Source organism: Mandrillus leucophaeus, unplaced genomic scaffold, assembly GCF_000951045.1.
Source record: "Mandrillus leucophaeus isolate KB7577 unplaced genomic scaffold, Mleu.le_1.0 Scaffold115, whole genome shotgun sequence".
Lineage (NCBI taxonomy): Eukaryota > Metazoa > Chordata > Mammalia > Primates > Cercopithecidae > Mandrillus > Mandrillus leucophaeus.
Window position 1 is genome coordinate 213,642 of NW_012099765.1, and position 16,623 is coordinate 230,264.

At 36.7% G+C, this 16,623-nt stretch overlaps 1 protein-coding gene across 3 annotated transcripts in view; it reads left to right on the forward strand.

Moving 5' to 3' along the window:
- HMMR (hyaluronan-mediated motility receptor (RHAMM)) overlaps positions 1-16,623 on the forward strand; it is a 34,116-nt gene extending 17,493 nt beyond the window's left edge. For all 3 annotated transcript variants that reach the window (XM_011997775.1, XM_011997755.1, XM_011997765.1), the window contains 7 exons: positions 2,709-2,825; positions 6,737-6,883; positions 7,103-7,255; positions 7,350-7,449; positions 8,148-8,324; positions 15,063-15,225; positions 15,796-16,623. In XM_011997775.1, coding sequence (XP_011853165.1) covers positions 2,709-2,825; positions 6,737-6,883; positions 7,103-7,255; positions 7,350-7,449; positions 8,148-8,324; positions 15,063-15,225; positions 15,796-15,815 — 877 coding nt within the window. In that variant the 3' untranslated portion in view covers positions 15,816-16,623. The remainder of the gene's footprint in view (positions 1-2,708; positions 2,826-6,736; positions 6,884-7,102; positions 7,256-7,349; positions 7,450-8,147; positions 8,325-15,062; positions 15,226-15,795) is intronic.

The window sequence follows — 16,623 nt, forward strand, 5'->3', positions numbered from 1 at the left end:
AGAGAGTTTTAATAAACAAATGACAAAAGTTTTGCACTTCTTTACTGCTCTGATAATTTCTGAAATTTATTGGACATCAGCATTAGAACAATAATGGACTCGGGGCTGCAATTCCTGTACTTTGGGATGCCAAGGTGGGAGGATTGCTTGAGCTCAGGAGTTTGAGACCAGCCTGTGCAATATAGTGAGACCTCATCTCTACTAAAAATTAAAAAAAAAAAAACTAGCTGGGCATATTGGCGTGTGCCTGTAGTCCCAGCTACTTAGAAAGTTGTGGGAGGAGAGTCACTTGAGCCCAGGAGATCAAGGCTGCAGTGAGCCGTGATCATGTCACTGCACTCCAGCCTGAGCAACAGAGCGAGACTCTGTCTCAAAAACAAAAAATAATAATGAACTTGGGGGAAAAATATAAAGAATCCCTCCCGTTAATAAATAGCATTCCCATTTTTTGTCTATGCATTTACATAGTGTAAGTTACACTTTTAATTGTATTTTTCAGGGAGCACAAACACTTCAGAAATGCAAAGCAGGCTGACACAATGGCACATGCCTAAAGTCCCAGCTACTCAGGAGGCTGAGATGGGAGGATCTTTAGATCAGGAGTTTGAGGCTGTAGTGCTCAATGATTGTGCCTGTTAATAGCCATGGCACTCTTGCCTGGGCAACATAGCAAGATGCCCTCTGAATCAATAACTGATAAAAAGCAAATGAGAAAAAATAATTAGAACTAGGAAACATTCAAAAATAAGAAATATATTATTTACAGTAGAAAGGCTTTGAAATCTCAGCCAGACACGGTGGCTCACACCTGTAATCCTACCACTTTGGAAGGCTGAGGCAGGCAGATCAGAAGGTCAGGAGTTTGAGGCCAGCCTGGCCAATAAGGTGAAACCCTATCTCTACTAAAAATACAAAATAAATTAGCCCTGTGTGATGGCGCATGCCTGTAATCCCAGCTACTCAGGAGGCTGAGGCAGGAGAATTGCTTGAATCCAGGAGGCAAAGGTTGTGGTGAGCTAACGTTGCACCACTGCACTCCAGCCTAGGCGACAGAGGGAGACTCTGTCTCAAAAAAAAAAAAAAAGACTGAAATCTCACTTTTTTCCCTAATTCTAGTTCCTTATAATTTCTGCCACATTATGTTTCCTTCTCCCGTGCACTTATTTATTTCATTTTGTTTTGTCCATAGTATTTGCTAATTTTTTATTTATTAAGAGAAACTATTCCTTAGCCTACATATTCCTATTTCATAGTTCAGGAACACAGGTCAGTGACAAACTACTACATTTAAGTTACAAAGTCTGGTTTGATTCTTGAGTTCAAATTTCAAATATTATTTAAATCCTTGGGATCTCATCATTAAAACACTTTTTGGCAAAGGACTATGGGCTAGATAGGAGTTTGTGTTATTGTAATATATCTCACACCTGTGTATCTGTCTCAGTAGATACTTTTGTTATTAATCTTTTCTGTTTTCTTGTGATTAGTAATGAGAATGAACAGGAAGGTTTTTCATATCCCTGCTTTTGGGGAAACAATACAAAATTGTGATTAGGGGTGTTCTATATTACAGCCAATCTCAGGGAACAGGAATCTTGGGAAAATAAGATTATGTCATTTTCAGAGAGGAAAGTTGAGATAATTATTTATTCTAACCCAAAAAACTGTGGTCCAATGGTCAAGAGATAATGATTTTTATTACTAATTTTGTTAGCTAGCTAGTTGATTCTGAGCAAGACAATCTTAGTTTCTTTCATTTTCTACTTCATTTTCTACTTATAGAAGAGTTTTATGAGATGATCTCTAAGATCCCTTCTAGCCTGGAAGTTTCAAGCTTAAGAGAAAAACCAACTAAGAATTAATTCTTCTAGGGGACAGGGAAGAAAATATTTTTATTATACACTCTTTAGTAATATTCGATTGCTGTTGCTGTGGTGTGTATATTTTTGAAATCCCACACTTGTTACAGAATGAATTTGATCAGCTGTTTTTCTTATCTCACTGTCCAACTTAGTCTATAAGTACACAATGCTTATTTACAATTTTTAGTTCTATATGTTTTTTAAGATGTTTCATAAGCTCATATGCATATCTAAAAATTTTATCACCACTTTGGAAATATGTTATTTCCAAAATATCTCTGAGATTTAATAGCATGTGCTTATAAAGATGACTTAAAACCCATTCTGTCTATGCAAAATAATCCATTAAAGAAGTTATTGAATCTTTCAGTAATAGTGTGTTATGTGGGTTATTCATATAATCAGAATAAATCTACAGAGTCTTATAACTGTTTCTGTAATTTAAAATGAAGTGTCTTTAATTGTTCATAGTCTTTCTCAAGTATCTAAATGGAGAGAATGGAACTTCATTCAATCCAGATGTTTTTTAACTGCTAATCTTTTGCAGTCTTTAGTCCTGGCTAATATCTTAAGATTTTGTTTTATAGTCTTTTATATTCTACTACCTTCTTCCCCCAAATTTTTAAAGTAAAAAAGCAGGAAAGATAAGTTGAAGCTAGTAGAAAAATGCATAAAAAACATGTCTTTCGAGGTAAGTCATAAATTAGGATCTGAGCTATTTAGCAGGTAATGCACTGGTGAAGATATGAGCTATATGATTCACAGTTTCAAAGGTAAATACCATTTTCTTTCTTAAGGTAATAATTGTAGGTGGCATTTTACCTTTTAATTATTTCTTTTTCTTAGGAAGGAGGCTGAACTGGAGAAAAGTAGTGCTGCTCATACCCAGGCCACCCTGCTTTTGCAGGAAAAGTGTAACAGTACAGTGCAAAGCCTTGAAGATGTTACTGCTCAATTTGAAAGGTATTTTTCTTTTGAGCCTGCACTCTTAAATGTAACATAAGCAGAAAGGGACGTTTACCCAGGGAATTCTGTGAACTGTGAACAAAGCAATCACACAAAGGATGATTCGTATTAGTTTAAATTCCATAATCACCAACCATAAGTGGGCATTTAGCATTATCTGGTAATCATATTATATTTATATAATTCCCCTTTATAATTTATAGAAATTCCCCTTTCTCACTATCCACTTCAACTTTTGTGCACTGAGCCAGGTGCGGTGGCACACGCCTGTAGTCCTAGCCACTCCATACGCTGAGGTGGGAGGATCAAGTCATGCACTTAGAAGCATTTGGTGCTTCTGCCTTACTCTCTTGATGTTATCATTTTCATAAAGAAATCAGAAATTTTTATCTCCTCATTAGACCTATAAAGAGACCCACATTTGTACTCATCCTATCTTCCCACCTATTACAGATGAAATGTCCTAGTCTTTTCATCTTCAGTGACCTCATTCTATCATTTTTTTCTCATAATTTGAAACCTTTTCACTGGATTTTTTCCAATCAATATTAAAACATGATAATATACATCGATCTTTAAAATATATTAATTAGCTGGGTGCTATACCAGCTGGTGGCTCATACCAGTAATCCCCATGCTTTGGGAAGCCAAGGCAGGAAGATTGCTTGAGGCCAGGAGTTTGAGACTAGCCTGGGCAATAGAGTAAGACCTTGTTTCTACAAAAAAATGTTAAGAATTAGCCAGGCATTGTGGCACATGCTGCTTGGGACACTGAGGGCGGGAGGATCACCTGAGCCCAGGAGTTCCAGGCTGCACTGAGCTAAGATCACACCAGCCTGGATGACAGAGCAAGACTGTCTCAAAACAAACAAAAAATAAATAAAATACACAAATTGTTTTAAAAACTCCTCTGACTTTAACTTTTTAACTTCCTTTTGCAGCTGTCTAACACCACCAGTCATTCCCTTCTTAACCCAAAATTCTACTCCTTTTCAGTCCTTGTCCTTCTCCTTTTCCTTCTCTTGACAGAGAAGATTGTCTCTATATCCACTTCCTCACCTCTGGTGCCTTCTACTTATTTTCTCCTTAAATAAAAAGTTTATTTTGGGTGGAACTACAAATTACAAAGGCCAATATAATGAATACTTATATATTAATGTTAACATTTTTATTTATCACATTTACTTTAGCTCATTTTGGCAGAGAGGTTCCTTTCTTTTATTTAGTAAATGCAAAAGAATGCATAACATGTACATAAACTATAGAGCTTGAAGATAAAGCTGACATGCATGAACCTATAAAAGACAACCAGTAAGCCAAAAGATTTTCAACAACTTAGTATCCATGTATAAGTTCCTCTACCATCTCATTTTCATGCCTTCCCTGAACAGATAACACTGTCCCAAAGTCTACATTATTTCCTTGTTTTTTCTCCCCTGTGTATTATAATTTTATGACACATATATCCATACAAATAATGCATTATGTAATTTTCCTTCTCCCTGAACTTTACCAAAAAATGTCATCATAGTATATACTGTTTCCTGGGACTTATTTTTCCATTCTGCATTATGTGTGTTTTCAGGATTGAATCATGTTGTCTGAGGCTATGGTTTGTTGATAGTCACTGCTATGAGTACTTTATTGTATGAATATACCACAACTTATTTATTCATTCTTTGGACTTTGGGTTGTTTCCCATTTGTTTAGTTATTATTAGTTATTTAGTGACTATAAGTATGCATGTCGCTAAGAATTTCTCTAAAGCCAAAGGTATATGAATGTTCAACTCTAAAACTTAATACCAAATCATTTTCCAATGTGGGAGTAAGAATCTACACTCCCACTAGTGTTATATAAGTTTCCATTTATCTTCTTTGCCAAAGCTTATTAGACTTCTTAAATTTTGCCAGTGTACTTAGTGTAAAATGACTTCTTATTGTGGATAATTCATCTTTCCTTTTCCATAAAAGGCTTGTTTATGACTTTTGTTTATTTGTCTATGACTTTTGTTTATTTGTCTATAGGGTTATCATCTTTTCCTCACTGATTTGTAGAGATTTTCTTTATCAGCCATACGGGTTACAGGTATCTTCGGCCAGTTTAGCTTATTTTTATTTTCTTTTCGGTTTCTTCTGATGAGTGGAAATCTCGATTTCAATATGGTTAAAATATTTATCTGTGTGTGGGCACTTTGGCTTCTCATTTAAGACCTTCTTTCTATCCCAAGGTGTAAAGGTATTCAACTAGTTTTCTTCTAAAAGTTTTAAAATTTCATTTTCCATTTTTCCACCTAGAACTGATTTCTATCTGTGTAGCAATACAGAGATCAAATTCATTTTTTTGTTTTCCCTGTGGACAACCAATTGCCTAGTTTAATTGTACCTTAAATTCATTAAACTGTACCTTGTTTCCCCAGTGATCTGTTCCCACATGTGATACCTTATGACAGACAGATAAATAATTTATATGTGTATATGTTTTATTTATAATTTTTATTGTATCAGAACATATAAATTGTATAAATATATATATAAATTATACATATATATTTATTGCTAATATCAATCCTGTAAAGGAATTTCCCTTCTCGTTAGTTTGAAGAATAGTGCTTCAGGAGGTTTTTATCTATTCTGTTATTTCACTCACCATCCATATACTCATAGTATTAAAATTTATTTCATCAAACCAGACCTTTCTTTACGGCTCCATATTCACATATCCAGTTACCCACTTGACATCAAGCAGACATCATACTGTCTTTTTATATTATCCAAATTTAATAACCTATCCAAACCAACTCTTGATCTTTCCATTGCTTTCGATCCCTAGTCTCTCACTGTTTTTTATTATAATCAGTGACATCATCTTCCCAGCTTTTCATTCTATAAATCTTAGAGTCATCCTTCATTCTCTCTTCCTTACCCCCAATATTCAATCTATCTCTTGAATTTTTCTACTCTGCTTCCAAAAGAGATCTTGTGTCTTTCCATTGCCAGCTCCTTAGTCTGAGCCTCCTTTATCACTCACCTGAGCTGATAAATAATTGTTTTATTTATAGAAGGATCAAATAATTGATCCTTCAGTTTTCCATTCTTTCCCCTGCCCTAATCCATCCTCCTCATAGCTCTAGAGTGAGCTACACATTTAATTAAACACCTTTTTATTTATTTATTTGTTTGTTTATTTATTTATTTATTTTGAGACGGAGTTTCGCTCTTGTTGCCCAGGCTGGAGTGCAATGGCACTATCTCAGCTCACTGCAGCCTCCACCTCACAGGTTCAGGTGATTCTCCTGCCTCAGCCTCCCAAGTAGCTGAGATTACAGGCGTCCGCCACCACGCTCGGCTAATTTTTTGTGTTTTTGGTAGTGAGGAGGTTTCACCATGTTGGTCATGCTGGTCTCGAACTCCTGACCTCAGGTGATCTACCCATCTCAGCCTCCCAGAGTGCTGGAATTACAGGCATGAGCCACCATGCCTGGCCTACTTGGACACCTTTAATGGTTCCTATCTATCCCCCAGGTAAGCCCACTGTGCCCTGCTCTGATGACCCTCATGCCACCAGCTTCTGCTCCAGCCTTTCTTACTCATTAGGCTCTAGTCTCACTTCTTATTTTTTGATTGTGAGTAATTTTCATGTTTGGTAGTTGATTTCTTTTCCGTCTCTTGTATGCATACTTCCTGCACCTAGTAGGCACTTGATTTTTTTTTCTTTGAATACACAGCAGATGCCATGTAAACTCACTAGTACTTAGCTCAGAACACTGAATTCTTACCTGTGTTAAATGCATGAATACATGAAAAACGTTTTAGTTTTACCTAAAAGTATATAAAATGTAAACTGATCAGTTATGATTGTCATATGTAATAGAAAACTACTTTGACTTTTTTTTTCTTTTTAATAAGCTATAAAGCATTAACAGCCAGTGAGATAGAAGATCTTAAGCTGGAGAACTCATCATTACAGGAAACAGTGGCCAAGGCTGGAAAAAGTGCAGAGGATGTTCAGCATCAGATACTGGCAACTGAGAGCTCAAATCAAGAATATGCACGGTATATACAGCTAATAATGGCCTTAGAACCATTAAGACAATTTAATGTTGAAAGCCAGCTTGCTTTTGGCCATCTTATATTGCAAATTAAGAATTTACTCAGTTAAAAAATGACACTTCTTGAAGAGTTCCTTGGGTTTTTTTTTTTTAAAAAAAAAAGGGAAAAATTAATGAAAATGGCTATAAAATGTTTAGTGAACTCTTCTCTCTCAAACCAAAGGATGCTTCTAGATCTGCAGACCAAGTCAGCATTAAAAGAAACAGAAATTAAAGAAATCACAGTTTCTTTTCTTCAAAAAATAACTGATTTGCAGAACCAACTCAAGCAACAAGAGGAAGACTTTAGAAAACAGCTGGAAGATGAAGAAGGAAGGTATTCTGTGATTAGAGCCTGAGTGCCTTATAACTCAGTTATGATGTTATTTTTTAGATAACTGTGTTTTTCTTAATTTAATTTTTCCATGCAGAAAAGCTGGAAAAGAAAATACAACAGCAGAATTAACTGAAGAAATTAACAAGTGGCGTCTCCTCTATGAAGAACTATATAATAAAACAAAACCTTTTCAGGTTTGTCAGTTAGGAGTAAACTTGTGTTTATTTTAGGAATTCACTTTGTTCCCTATTATATAGTGAGGACAGTGACTTGGGTTTTCTGCAAGATCATTTTGCTGTGCACTTACAGTGCCAATTTAGCTCACTATTAAAGGTTTATTGTTAAATTACTATGCATAACTTTTTCCCACATTTTTGAAGTATAATTAACAAATTTAATTGACATAATTTTTTCAATGGACCCTTTGTGGTTTAAAAAAAAACTGTAATGAGGAACTTAAAAGTTTGGCTCAGAGGGCTTGCCTGGTATGAGCTTTTGATAATTAACCAATTTTAATTTGTGATATGACTTACCTTATTGCAAATATTCATTGTTTCTCAATACACTGATCTTTTAAAAGAAAAAAGAATAAATGCTGATTTTGGAACTTAGATAGAAGTACAGTATTGGTTATAATGTGGTGATCTAACTGATACAGATAAAACTGGCCAGCTGGCTTTTTTACCTTGTTTGTTTTCCTCTGTTTTAATGATCTTTAAAATGAAAAATACAAAGTTTAAAAGAGTTTTGTAGAGAATCTATAGAGAGCCCTGAGAATATGTAAACATACCCTGTTTTTATTTGTGTTTTTAATTTTCTTTAGTGTTTATGGTTTACATGAAACTAGTATGATCAAACTGTTTTAAGTCTTTATTTAAAAAATCTTTTTCAGCTACAACTAGATGCTTTTGAGGCAGAAAAACAGGCATTGTTGAATGAACATGGTGCAGCTCAGGAACAGCTAAATAAAATAAGAGATTCATATGCTAAATTACTGGGTCATCAGAATTTGAAACAAAAAATCAAGCATGTTGTGAAGTTGAAAGATGAAAATAGCCAACTCAAATCGGTTTGTAAAGTGACATTTCATTTTATTAAAGATATTGGAGGGAGTGGGGGTTATTCTAATTATAATACTTAAATAAAATGAAAATCTTTGGTATCAGGAAAAAAAAAAGTTTATAGAGGAAAATTGGGCTGCGATTTAGTGGATTTATTTTAGAGTGTTGACCAGATGGGCCTTCAATGTTCTAAAGTTTTCTAGCTACCTTCTTAATATATTGAAAATTACTAGAGTAATTGGATGAATGCATTAAGCTTTACATATCTATTTCCATTTGCAAAATTGCAAACTCCTTGATGTAAAACTGTAAAGAGAAGCAGTGTTCAAAAATAGTTGGGCATTTAAATTTTTTAACATATGTATCGAGATATAATTGACATCCCATACAATCTACCCATTGAAAGTGGACAATTCAGTGTTTTTTTAGTATACATATACAGATATGTGCAACCGTCACCATAGTCAATTTTAGGACATTTTCCTCACCTCAAAACAAAACCCTGTTTTCCTTTTCCTAACACTCTCCTATCTCCTCACCCCACCCTTCAGCCCTAAGCAACCACTAATCTACTTTCTGTCTCTGTTGATTTCCCTATTACAGACCTGACATATTCATGGATTCAAATAATATGTGGCCTTTTGTTACTGGCTTCTTTCAGTCAATTAGCATAGTATTTTCAAGATTCATTTGTGTTGTAGCATGGAGAGTACTTTTTTTTTTTATAGCCTAATAATTCATTATGTGGTTAAACCACATTTTATTTATTCATTTGTAAGTTGATAAACAATTGTTTGCACATTTTGGCTATTACAAATAATAGCCATAAACATTCATATACAAGTTTTTATATGGACATTTGTTTTTGTTTCCCTGGGAAATAATGGGAGGGAAGTTGCCAGATCATTTGATAACTCTACGTTTAATCATTTCAGGAAGTATCAGACTATATTCTGATGAGATCGGGTACGTTCAGGGTGGTATGGCCATAGAAAGGTCAGACTGTATTCAAAAATGGCTCATACCAGTCTATATTCTACAGGCAGTATATGAGGGTCCCAATTTCTCCACATAGTTACCAATATTTGTTATTATCTGACTTCTTTATCTTAGCCATTGTATTTGGTATAAAGTGGTATCCCATGGTGGCTTAACTTGAACTTTCTTAATTGATAGTAATGTTGGTCATCTTTTCATGTGCTTACTGGCCATTTGTGTATCTTCATAAAAGAAATGTCTGTTCAGACTCTGCTCATTATTAAATTGGATTATTTGTCTTTTTATTATTGTGAGAATTCTTCATCTATTCTGGACACAAGTCTCTTATGTATTATTTGCAAATTTATTCTCCCATTCTGTGCATTGTCTTTTCACTTTCTTGATGTTGTCCTTTGACCCAAAAAACTTTTATGAAGTCCAGTGTGTCTATTTTTTTGTTTGTTTGTTCCTTGGTATCTATCTCCTCTGCCAAATTCAAGGTCAGGAAGATTTACCCCTGTGTTTTCTTCTAACAGATCTATGGTTTTAGCTCTTACATTTAGATTATTGATTGATTTTGAGTTAATTTTTGTATGTGGTGTGAGGTAAGGGTCCAGCTTCATTCTTTAGCATGTGGACATGCAATAGTCCCCACACTATTTTTTAAAGAGAATATTCTTGCCTCCAGTTAATGGAGTTAACATCAAATTAAAAAATCATTTAGATGGTACATGTATGGGTTTATTTCTAGACTCTCACCTGTCTTCCATTGATCTATACACCTATGTGCCACCACACTGTCTTGATTACCGTTGTTTTGTAGTAAGTTTTGAAATCAGGAAGCGTGAGTCCTCTTTGTAGTTTTCAATATGGTTTTGTCTATTCTGGACCTCTTGCAATTCTATAGTGATTTTGGAATCGGTTTTTCTTTTTTTTTTTTTTTTTTTTTTTTTGAGACGGAGTCTCGCTCTGTCACCCAGGCTGGAGTGCAGTGGCGCGATCTCAGCTCACCGCCAGCTCTGCCTCCCAAGTTCATGCCATTCTCCTGCCTCAGCCTCCGGAGTAGCTGGGGCTAGAGGTGCCCACCACCACGCCCAGCTAATTTTTTGTGGTTTTAGTAGAGACAGGGTTTCACTGTGTTAGCCAGGATGGTGATCCGCCCACCTCGGCCTCCCAAAGTGCTGGGATTACAGGCGTGAGCCACTGTGCCCAGCCTGGAATCAGTTTTTCTACAAAGAAACCAGCTGGGATTCTGATGGGAACTGCATTGAATCTATAGATCAGTTTGGGACATATTATTATCTTTACTAGGTTAAGTCTTCTAATATATAAATATGGGATATTTTTCCAAGTATTTAGATATCATTTAATTTCTTTCAACAATGTTTTGTAGTTTTCAGAGTATAAGTTTTCCACTTCTTTTGTTAAATCTATTACTATTTTATTCTTTTTGATGCTATTGTAAAAGAAATTGCTAATTTCATTTTTGGATTGTTCATTGCAAGTGTATAGAAATACAATTGATTGGCCGGGTGCGGTGGCTCAAGCCTGTAATCCCAGCACTTTGGGAGGCCGAGACAGGCAGATCACGAGGTCAGGAGATCGAGACCATCCTGGCACGGTGAAACCCCGTCTCTACTAAAAAATACAAAAAACTAGCTGGGCAAGATGGCGGGTGCCTGTAGTCCCAGCTACTCAGGAGGCTGAGGCAGGAGAATGGCCTACACCCAGGAGGCAAAGCTTGCAGTGAGCTGAGATCCGGCCACTGCACTCCAGTCTGGGCGACAGAGAGAGACTCCATCTCAAAAAAAGAAGAAATACAATTGATTTTAATATATTTATCTTGTATCCTGCACACTTGCTAAACTCATTTTAGTTCTAATAGTTTTTTAGTGGATTCCTTAGGATGTTCTTATGGAAGATCATGTCTTTTGCAAATAGAGATGGTTTTACTTATTTTCCAATCTGGATGCCTTTTATTTCTTTTTCTTGTTTAATATCTCTGGCTAAAACCTGTAGTATAATACAATGTTGAATTTAGAAATAATGAAAATGGATGGACAGACTTTCTTTGTTCCTGATCTAGGGGGAAAGCATTCAGTCTTTCTCCATGATATATGATGTTAGCTATACGATGTATCTAGAGTGACATTATTAGATGTTGATTTGTCAGCCAGGCGCAGTGGCTTACGCCTGTAATCCCAGCACTCTGGGAGGCCAAGGCAGGTGGATCACCTGAGGTCAGGAGTTTGAGACAAGCCTGGCCAATATGGTGAAACCTCGTCTCTACTAAAAATACAAAAATTAGCTAGGTGTGGTGGCGGGCACCTGTAATCCCAGCTACTTGGGTAGGAGAATCTCTTGAACTCAGAAGACAGAGGTTGCTGTGAACCGAGATGGAGCCATTGAGCCTGGGAGACAACAGCGAAACTCCGTCTCAAAAAAACAAAGATGTTGATTTGTCACAGATGCTCTTTATCAAGTTGAGGAAGTTCCCTTCTGTTTCCTATTTTGTTGAGCATTTTTATATGAAAGGGTGATAAATTCTATCAAGTGCTTCTTCTATTTCTATTGAGATTATCACGTAATTTGTTTTTTATTCTGTTGATATATTTTATTGATTTTTAGATGTTAATCTAACCTTCTGAGATAAATCCCACTTGGTTATGGCATATAATTATTTTTATATGTTGCTGAGGGGGTTTTTTGTCTGTATTCCTAGGAGATACTGGTCTGTAGGTTTTCTTTGTTTTGTTTTTGTTTTTTTAATGTCTGTCTCATTTTGGTATCAGGGTAACGGTGACATCATAAAATGAATTGAGAAATGTTCCTTCTTTTCTATGTGGAATGGTTTTTGAATAATTGGTGTTAATTCTTCATTGAATATGTGGTAGAATTTATTGGTGAAGCCATCTGGACCTGGGCTTTTCTTGTGAATATTTTTTGATTACTAATTCAATATCGTTACTTGATACAGGCTTATTCAGATTATCTCTTTCTTCTTGAGTCGGTTTTCTTCTTGAGTAGTTTATGTCTTTCTATAAATGTGTCTAATTTGTTGGTATATAATTGTTCATAGTATTCCTTTATAATATCTTTTATTTCGGTAAAGTCAGTAGTAATGGCTCCTCTTTATTTCTGATTCTAGTAATTTGAGTCTTTTTTTATTTAAGTTTCTTTCTTTTTAAAAATTTTTAGTAGAGAAAGAACTTTATTTTTGTTTGGTTGGTTTTTGGGGGTTTTTTTGAGACAGGATCTCACTCTGTCACCAGGCTGGAGTGCAGTGATGCAATCACAGATCACTGCAGCCTCGACCTCCCTGGACTCAGGTGATCCTCCCACCTCAGCCTCCCAAGTAGCTGGGACTACAGGTGTGCACCACCACACCTGGCTAATTTTTCTACTTTTTGTAGAGACAGAGTTTTGCCATGTGGCCCAGGCTGGTCTGGAACTCCTGGGCTCAAGCAATCTACCTGCTTTGGCCTCTCAGAGTGCTGGGATTATAGGCTTGAGCCACTGCACCTGGCCAAGAACTTTTCTTTTTTATGATTTCATCTTTTGTTTTAGATGTGAGGGTACATATGCAGATTTGTTACATAGGTGCATTGCATGATACTGAGGTTTAGGGTATGACTGGTCCCATCACCCAGGTAGTAAGGATGGTGCTCAGTAGGCAGTTTTTCAGCCCTTGTTTAATGGCTGAAAAATCCAACATCCAATTACTCTCAAAGACATTTTTTCTCCTTTTGTCCAAATGTATAGGTTATACTTTTCTGTTTACTGGCATGCCTTGTAATTTTTCATTGGAGAGTAAATTTTTAGATCCTATGTTGTAGCATTTCTGGGTACAGCTCCCCCTCCTTTTGGGGCTTTTTGTTTGCTTATTTGCTTAATGAGCGGCTCAATGATTTCAGTGAAGCCTATCCTACTACTTCCCCAGACCCCAACAGTGTTGTGCCTCTGATGTTGCTGTGCAGGGAGGTACAGTTTTAGGTATATCCACAATTACCCTGGGATGACACTTGCTTTGGTAGGGTTGCCTTCCTTTCTTTCTGTGAACATAGTAGGCTATAAACTCCAGTAGATGCTGGCTCCTTGCTTTATTATTTTCAACAGTACCCTAGGGCATAAATTGCTCTATCAACTAATCCAATCAAATTCTGGCCCCTCTGTAGGGATTGCATCTGAGAGCAGTGCTGGATATTTATTGACTACAGAAGGGCTTGTCCCAGCTGTCTTATTCCCTAGTTTTCTCCTGCAAACTAACTAGTCTGCTGTTGAGCCTATATCTTAAATCTCCTCCCAATTCTCTATCACTATAACCACCACTGTTCTTTCATGGTCCCCAACCTTTTTGGCACCAGGGACCATTTTTGTGGAAGGCAATTTTTACACAGACCGGATCACCCAGCTCGTGATTGGTTGGTGTGGCTGGTTTTGCGATTAAACTGTTCCACCTCAGATCATCAGGCATTAGATTCTCATAAGGAGCATGCAACCTAGATCCCTCACACGTACAGTTCACAGTAGGGTTCACATTCTTATGAGAATCTAATGCTGAAGCTGATCTGACAGGAGGAGGAGCTCGGGGGTAATGCTTATGCTTCCTGGCTCACCATTCACCTCCTGCTCTACAGCGTGATTCCTAAGAAGTCATGGATGGGTATCCATCTGTAGCCCAGAGGTTGGGGACCCCTGCTTTAGAGCACCATTAGGCTTCAGCTTCTCCAAGCTCTGTTGCAGGTGAAGTCAGTTCCTTTGAAAAGAAATGAGGACTACCTGTTTTATGGCCTACTTGTCTTTTCCGCCCTCCTTTCCCCCTCCCCTGACAATATCTCTGGGCCAGAACTAGAATTGAAATTGGGGACAATGGCAGTTTTCTCTCTGAGAGACATCTCTGCCCTAGGAGCTGAGTTTTCAGTGGACTTGTGGGGAAGAGATGAGGAATCGCCCCAGGCCCTCTTGACTCACCTCTCCTGGTGTAGAACCATCCCGTCATGAGCCAGAGAAAGGGTGATCAGGGGCCCAGCAGTTTCAACACACTGTGCCCAAGGTGAGCCCCTGTTCCATGAATGGGGCTGAGTGGAGGAAGGGATCCCCCACCTCACAACTGCATTTGTCCACGATATAACCACAGCCACAGGGAGCTGGGGACAAGATGAGAAACTCTGATGTCCTGGTCCTCCTGGGAGGGAAGCTTCTGACTCAGAGGTGGGGGAAAAGAGGGCCCTGTGCTTTTGACTGTAGCCATCTGGCATGGACTTTGTCTTGCTAAGCTGGGAGTGGGAAGAGGGGAAGGAGTTTTGGCTTCAATACTGCAGACTTTCATCTTTCTCACAAAATTTTTGCAGATTTTCTTCAATAGACGTTTCTTCATTTGCTGTTTTTCCCTTAGGTCAATTTTCAGAGGCTTTAACTGGTTAACATCTTATGACTTTTAGTTTCACTAGGGAGCAGGTCAGCGGAACTTTCATGCTGTCATGCCAGAAGTCCATCTCAGCAGTTACTTTTGAGTTGATCTTTTATCAGAAAAATAGCCTTGTAGCTGTAGAGGGGCAAGGAGATTTAAGACTGTATCTCCTTTGTCACAGCTGTTTCAAGTCATTTTGTAATTCAGTCTTAAAGCCTCTGTCTAGCAGTGATTGTTGCCGTTGGGTGTGATAGTACATAAACAACTCTGGAATTTGCCCACAACATTGGTAACACATTTCACTGACATAATCTTTAATAATTGTTTATTACCTTTTTTTTTTTTTTTTTTAACCTAGGAAGTATCAAAACTCCGCTGTCAGCTTGCTAAAAAAAAACAAAGTGAGACAAAACTTCAAGAGGAATTGAATAAAGTCCTAGGTATCAAACACTTTGATCCTTCAAAGGCTTTTCATCATGAAAGTAAAGAAAATTTTGCCCTGAAAACCCCATTAAAAGAAGGTAAGACATGAATAAATATATAAAAGTGTCCTCTTCCTTTGGATTTGCTTTCACAGCATTTAGCAAGTCATCCATCTTATGAACTGTGAAAATTTGTTGACACCTTCTGATAAAAGCAATTCTTACTGAGATTGTTGTGTACAAATGACTGTTTTTCCCCTCCTTCTACACTTTCTTTTCTGTATACCTGGATTCTGCCTGTTCTTCAAGGCTGGGTCAAATTATATCTTCCTGGAAGCTTTGCCTGACTATTTTGCCCCTGTCCACACTCCCCAATTTTACTCCCTCTATAATACCCTTAGCATTTTAACCTAAATGTCTCTTAGGTCCTTAATCATTTTCTAATTTCTAGTTTTGGAGAAGTAATTTCTTATTTCTTGACTGTGAATGTTTGTCTTTCACAGTAAATTAAAATTGGTTGAAGTGATAAAGACTTGTAAATAAAATTATCTTGCAGAATATATTGCTTCATCTGCCTAGAGAAGATACAAGGCCTGTTTTTAGTTTATAACGATGGATAAATTCGTTTTAATCTAGATTACTAATACTTCTTTTCAATAATTCTTCTAGGCAGTACAAACTGTTACTGAGCTCCTATGGAGTGACAAGAATCATGGAAGTAAACATCTGAAAAACCTGTTGAAGATTATTTCATTCGTATTGTTGTTATTGATGTTGTTATTATGTTTGACATGGTATTTTATAATGTTGTATTTAATTTTAACTGCCAATCCTTAAATATGTGAAAGGAACATTTTTTACCAAAGTATCTTTTGAGATTTTATTTTTTCTTGTAAATGCCTCCTACCTAATGCTCACCTTTATCACCTCATTCTGAACCCTCTCACTGGCTTTCCAGCTTACAATGCATCTCATCAACTTAATATTCCTTTAAAAGTCAGTATCATATTATTATTCTCCTGTTCTGAAACCTTACTTTCAAGAGTCTAATCCCCAGATTTTTCAGCTTGATCCTGGAGGTCTTTTCTAGTCTGAGCTTCTTTAGCTAGGCTAAAACACCTTGGTTTATTCTTGCCTCTACTTCAATTCTGATAATGCTCACCTATTATCCTTCCACTTGTCCAGTTGAAATAAGAAATTTAAGAACGAGCCTAACTTCATAGGAACCTCTCCATTTTTAATCAGTTGTTTAATAATTTACAGGTTCTTAGGCTCCATCCTATTTGTATGAAATTATAATCTGTGATTTGGCCTTAAGCCTGCATTTTTAACAAACTCTTCAGTTAATTCTTAAATACACTGAAAATCTGAGAAACTCTGCATGTAACTATTTCTTTAGAGTTTGTCATATACTGCTTGTCATCTACATGTCTACTGAGCATTTGATTAATATTTGTGTAATATGAAATAAAATTACACAGTGAGTCATTTAACCAA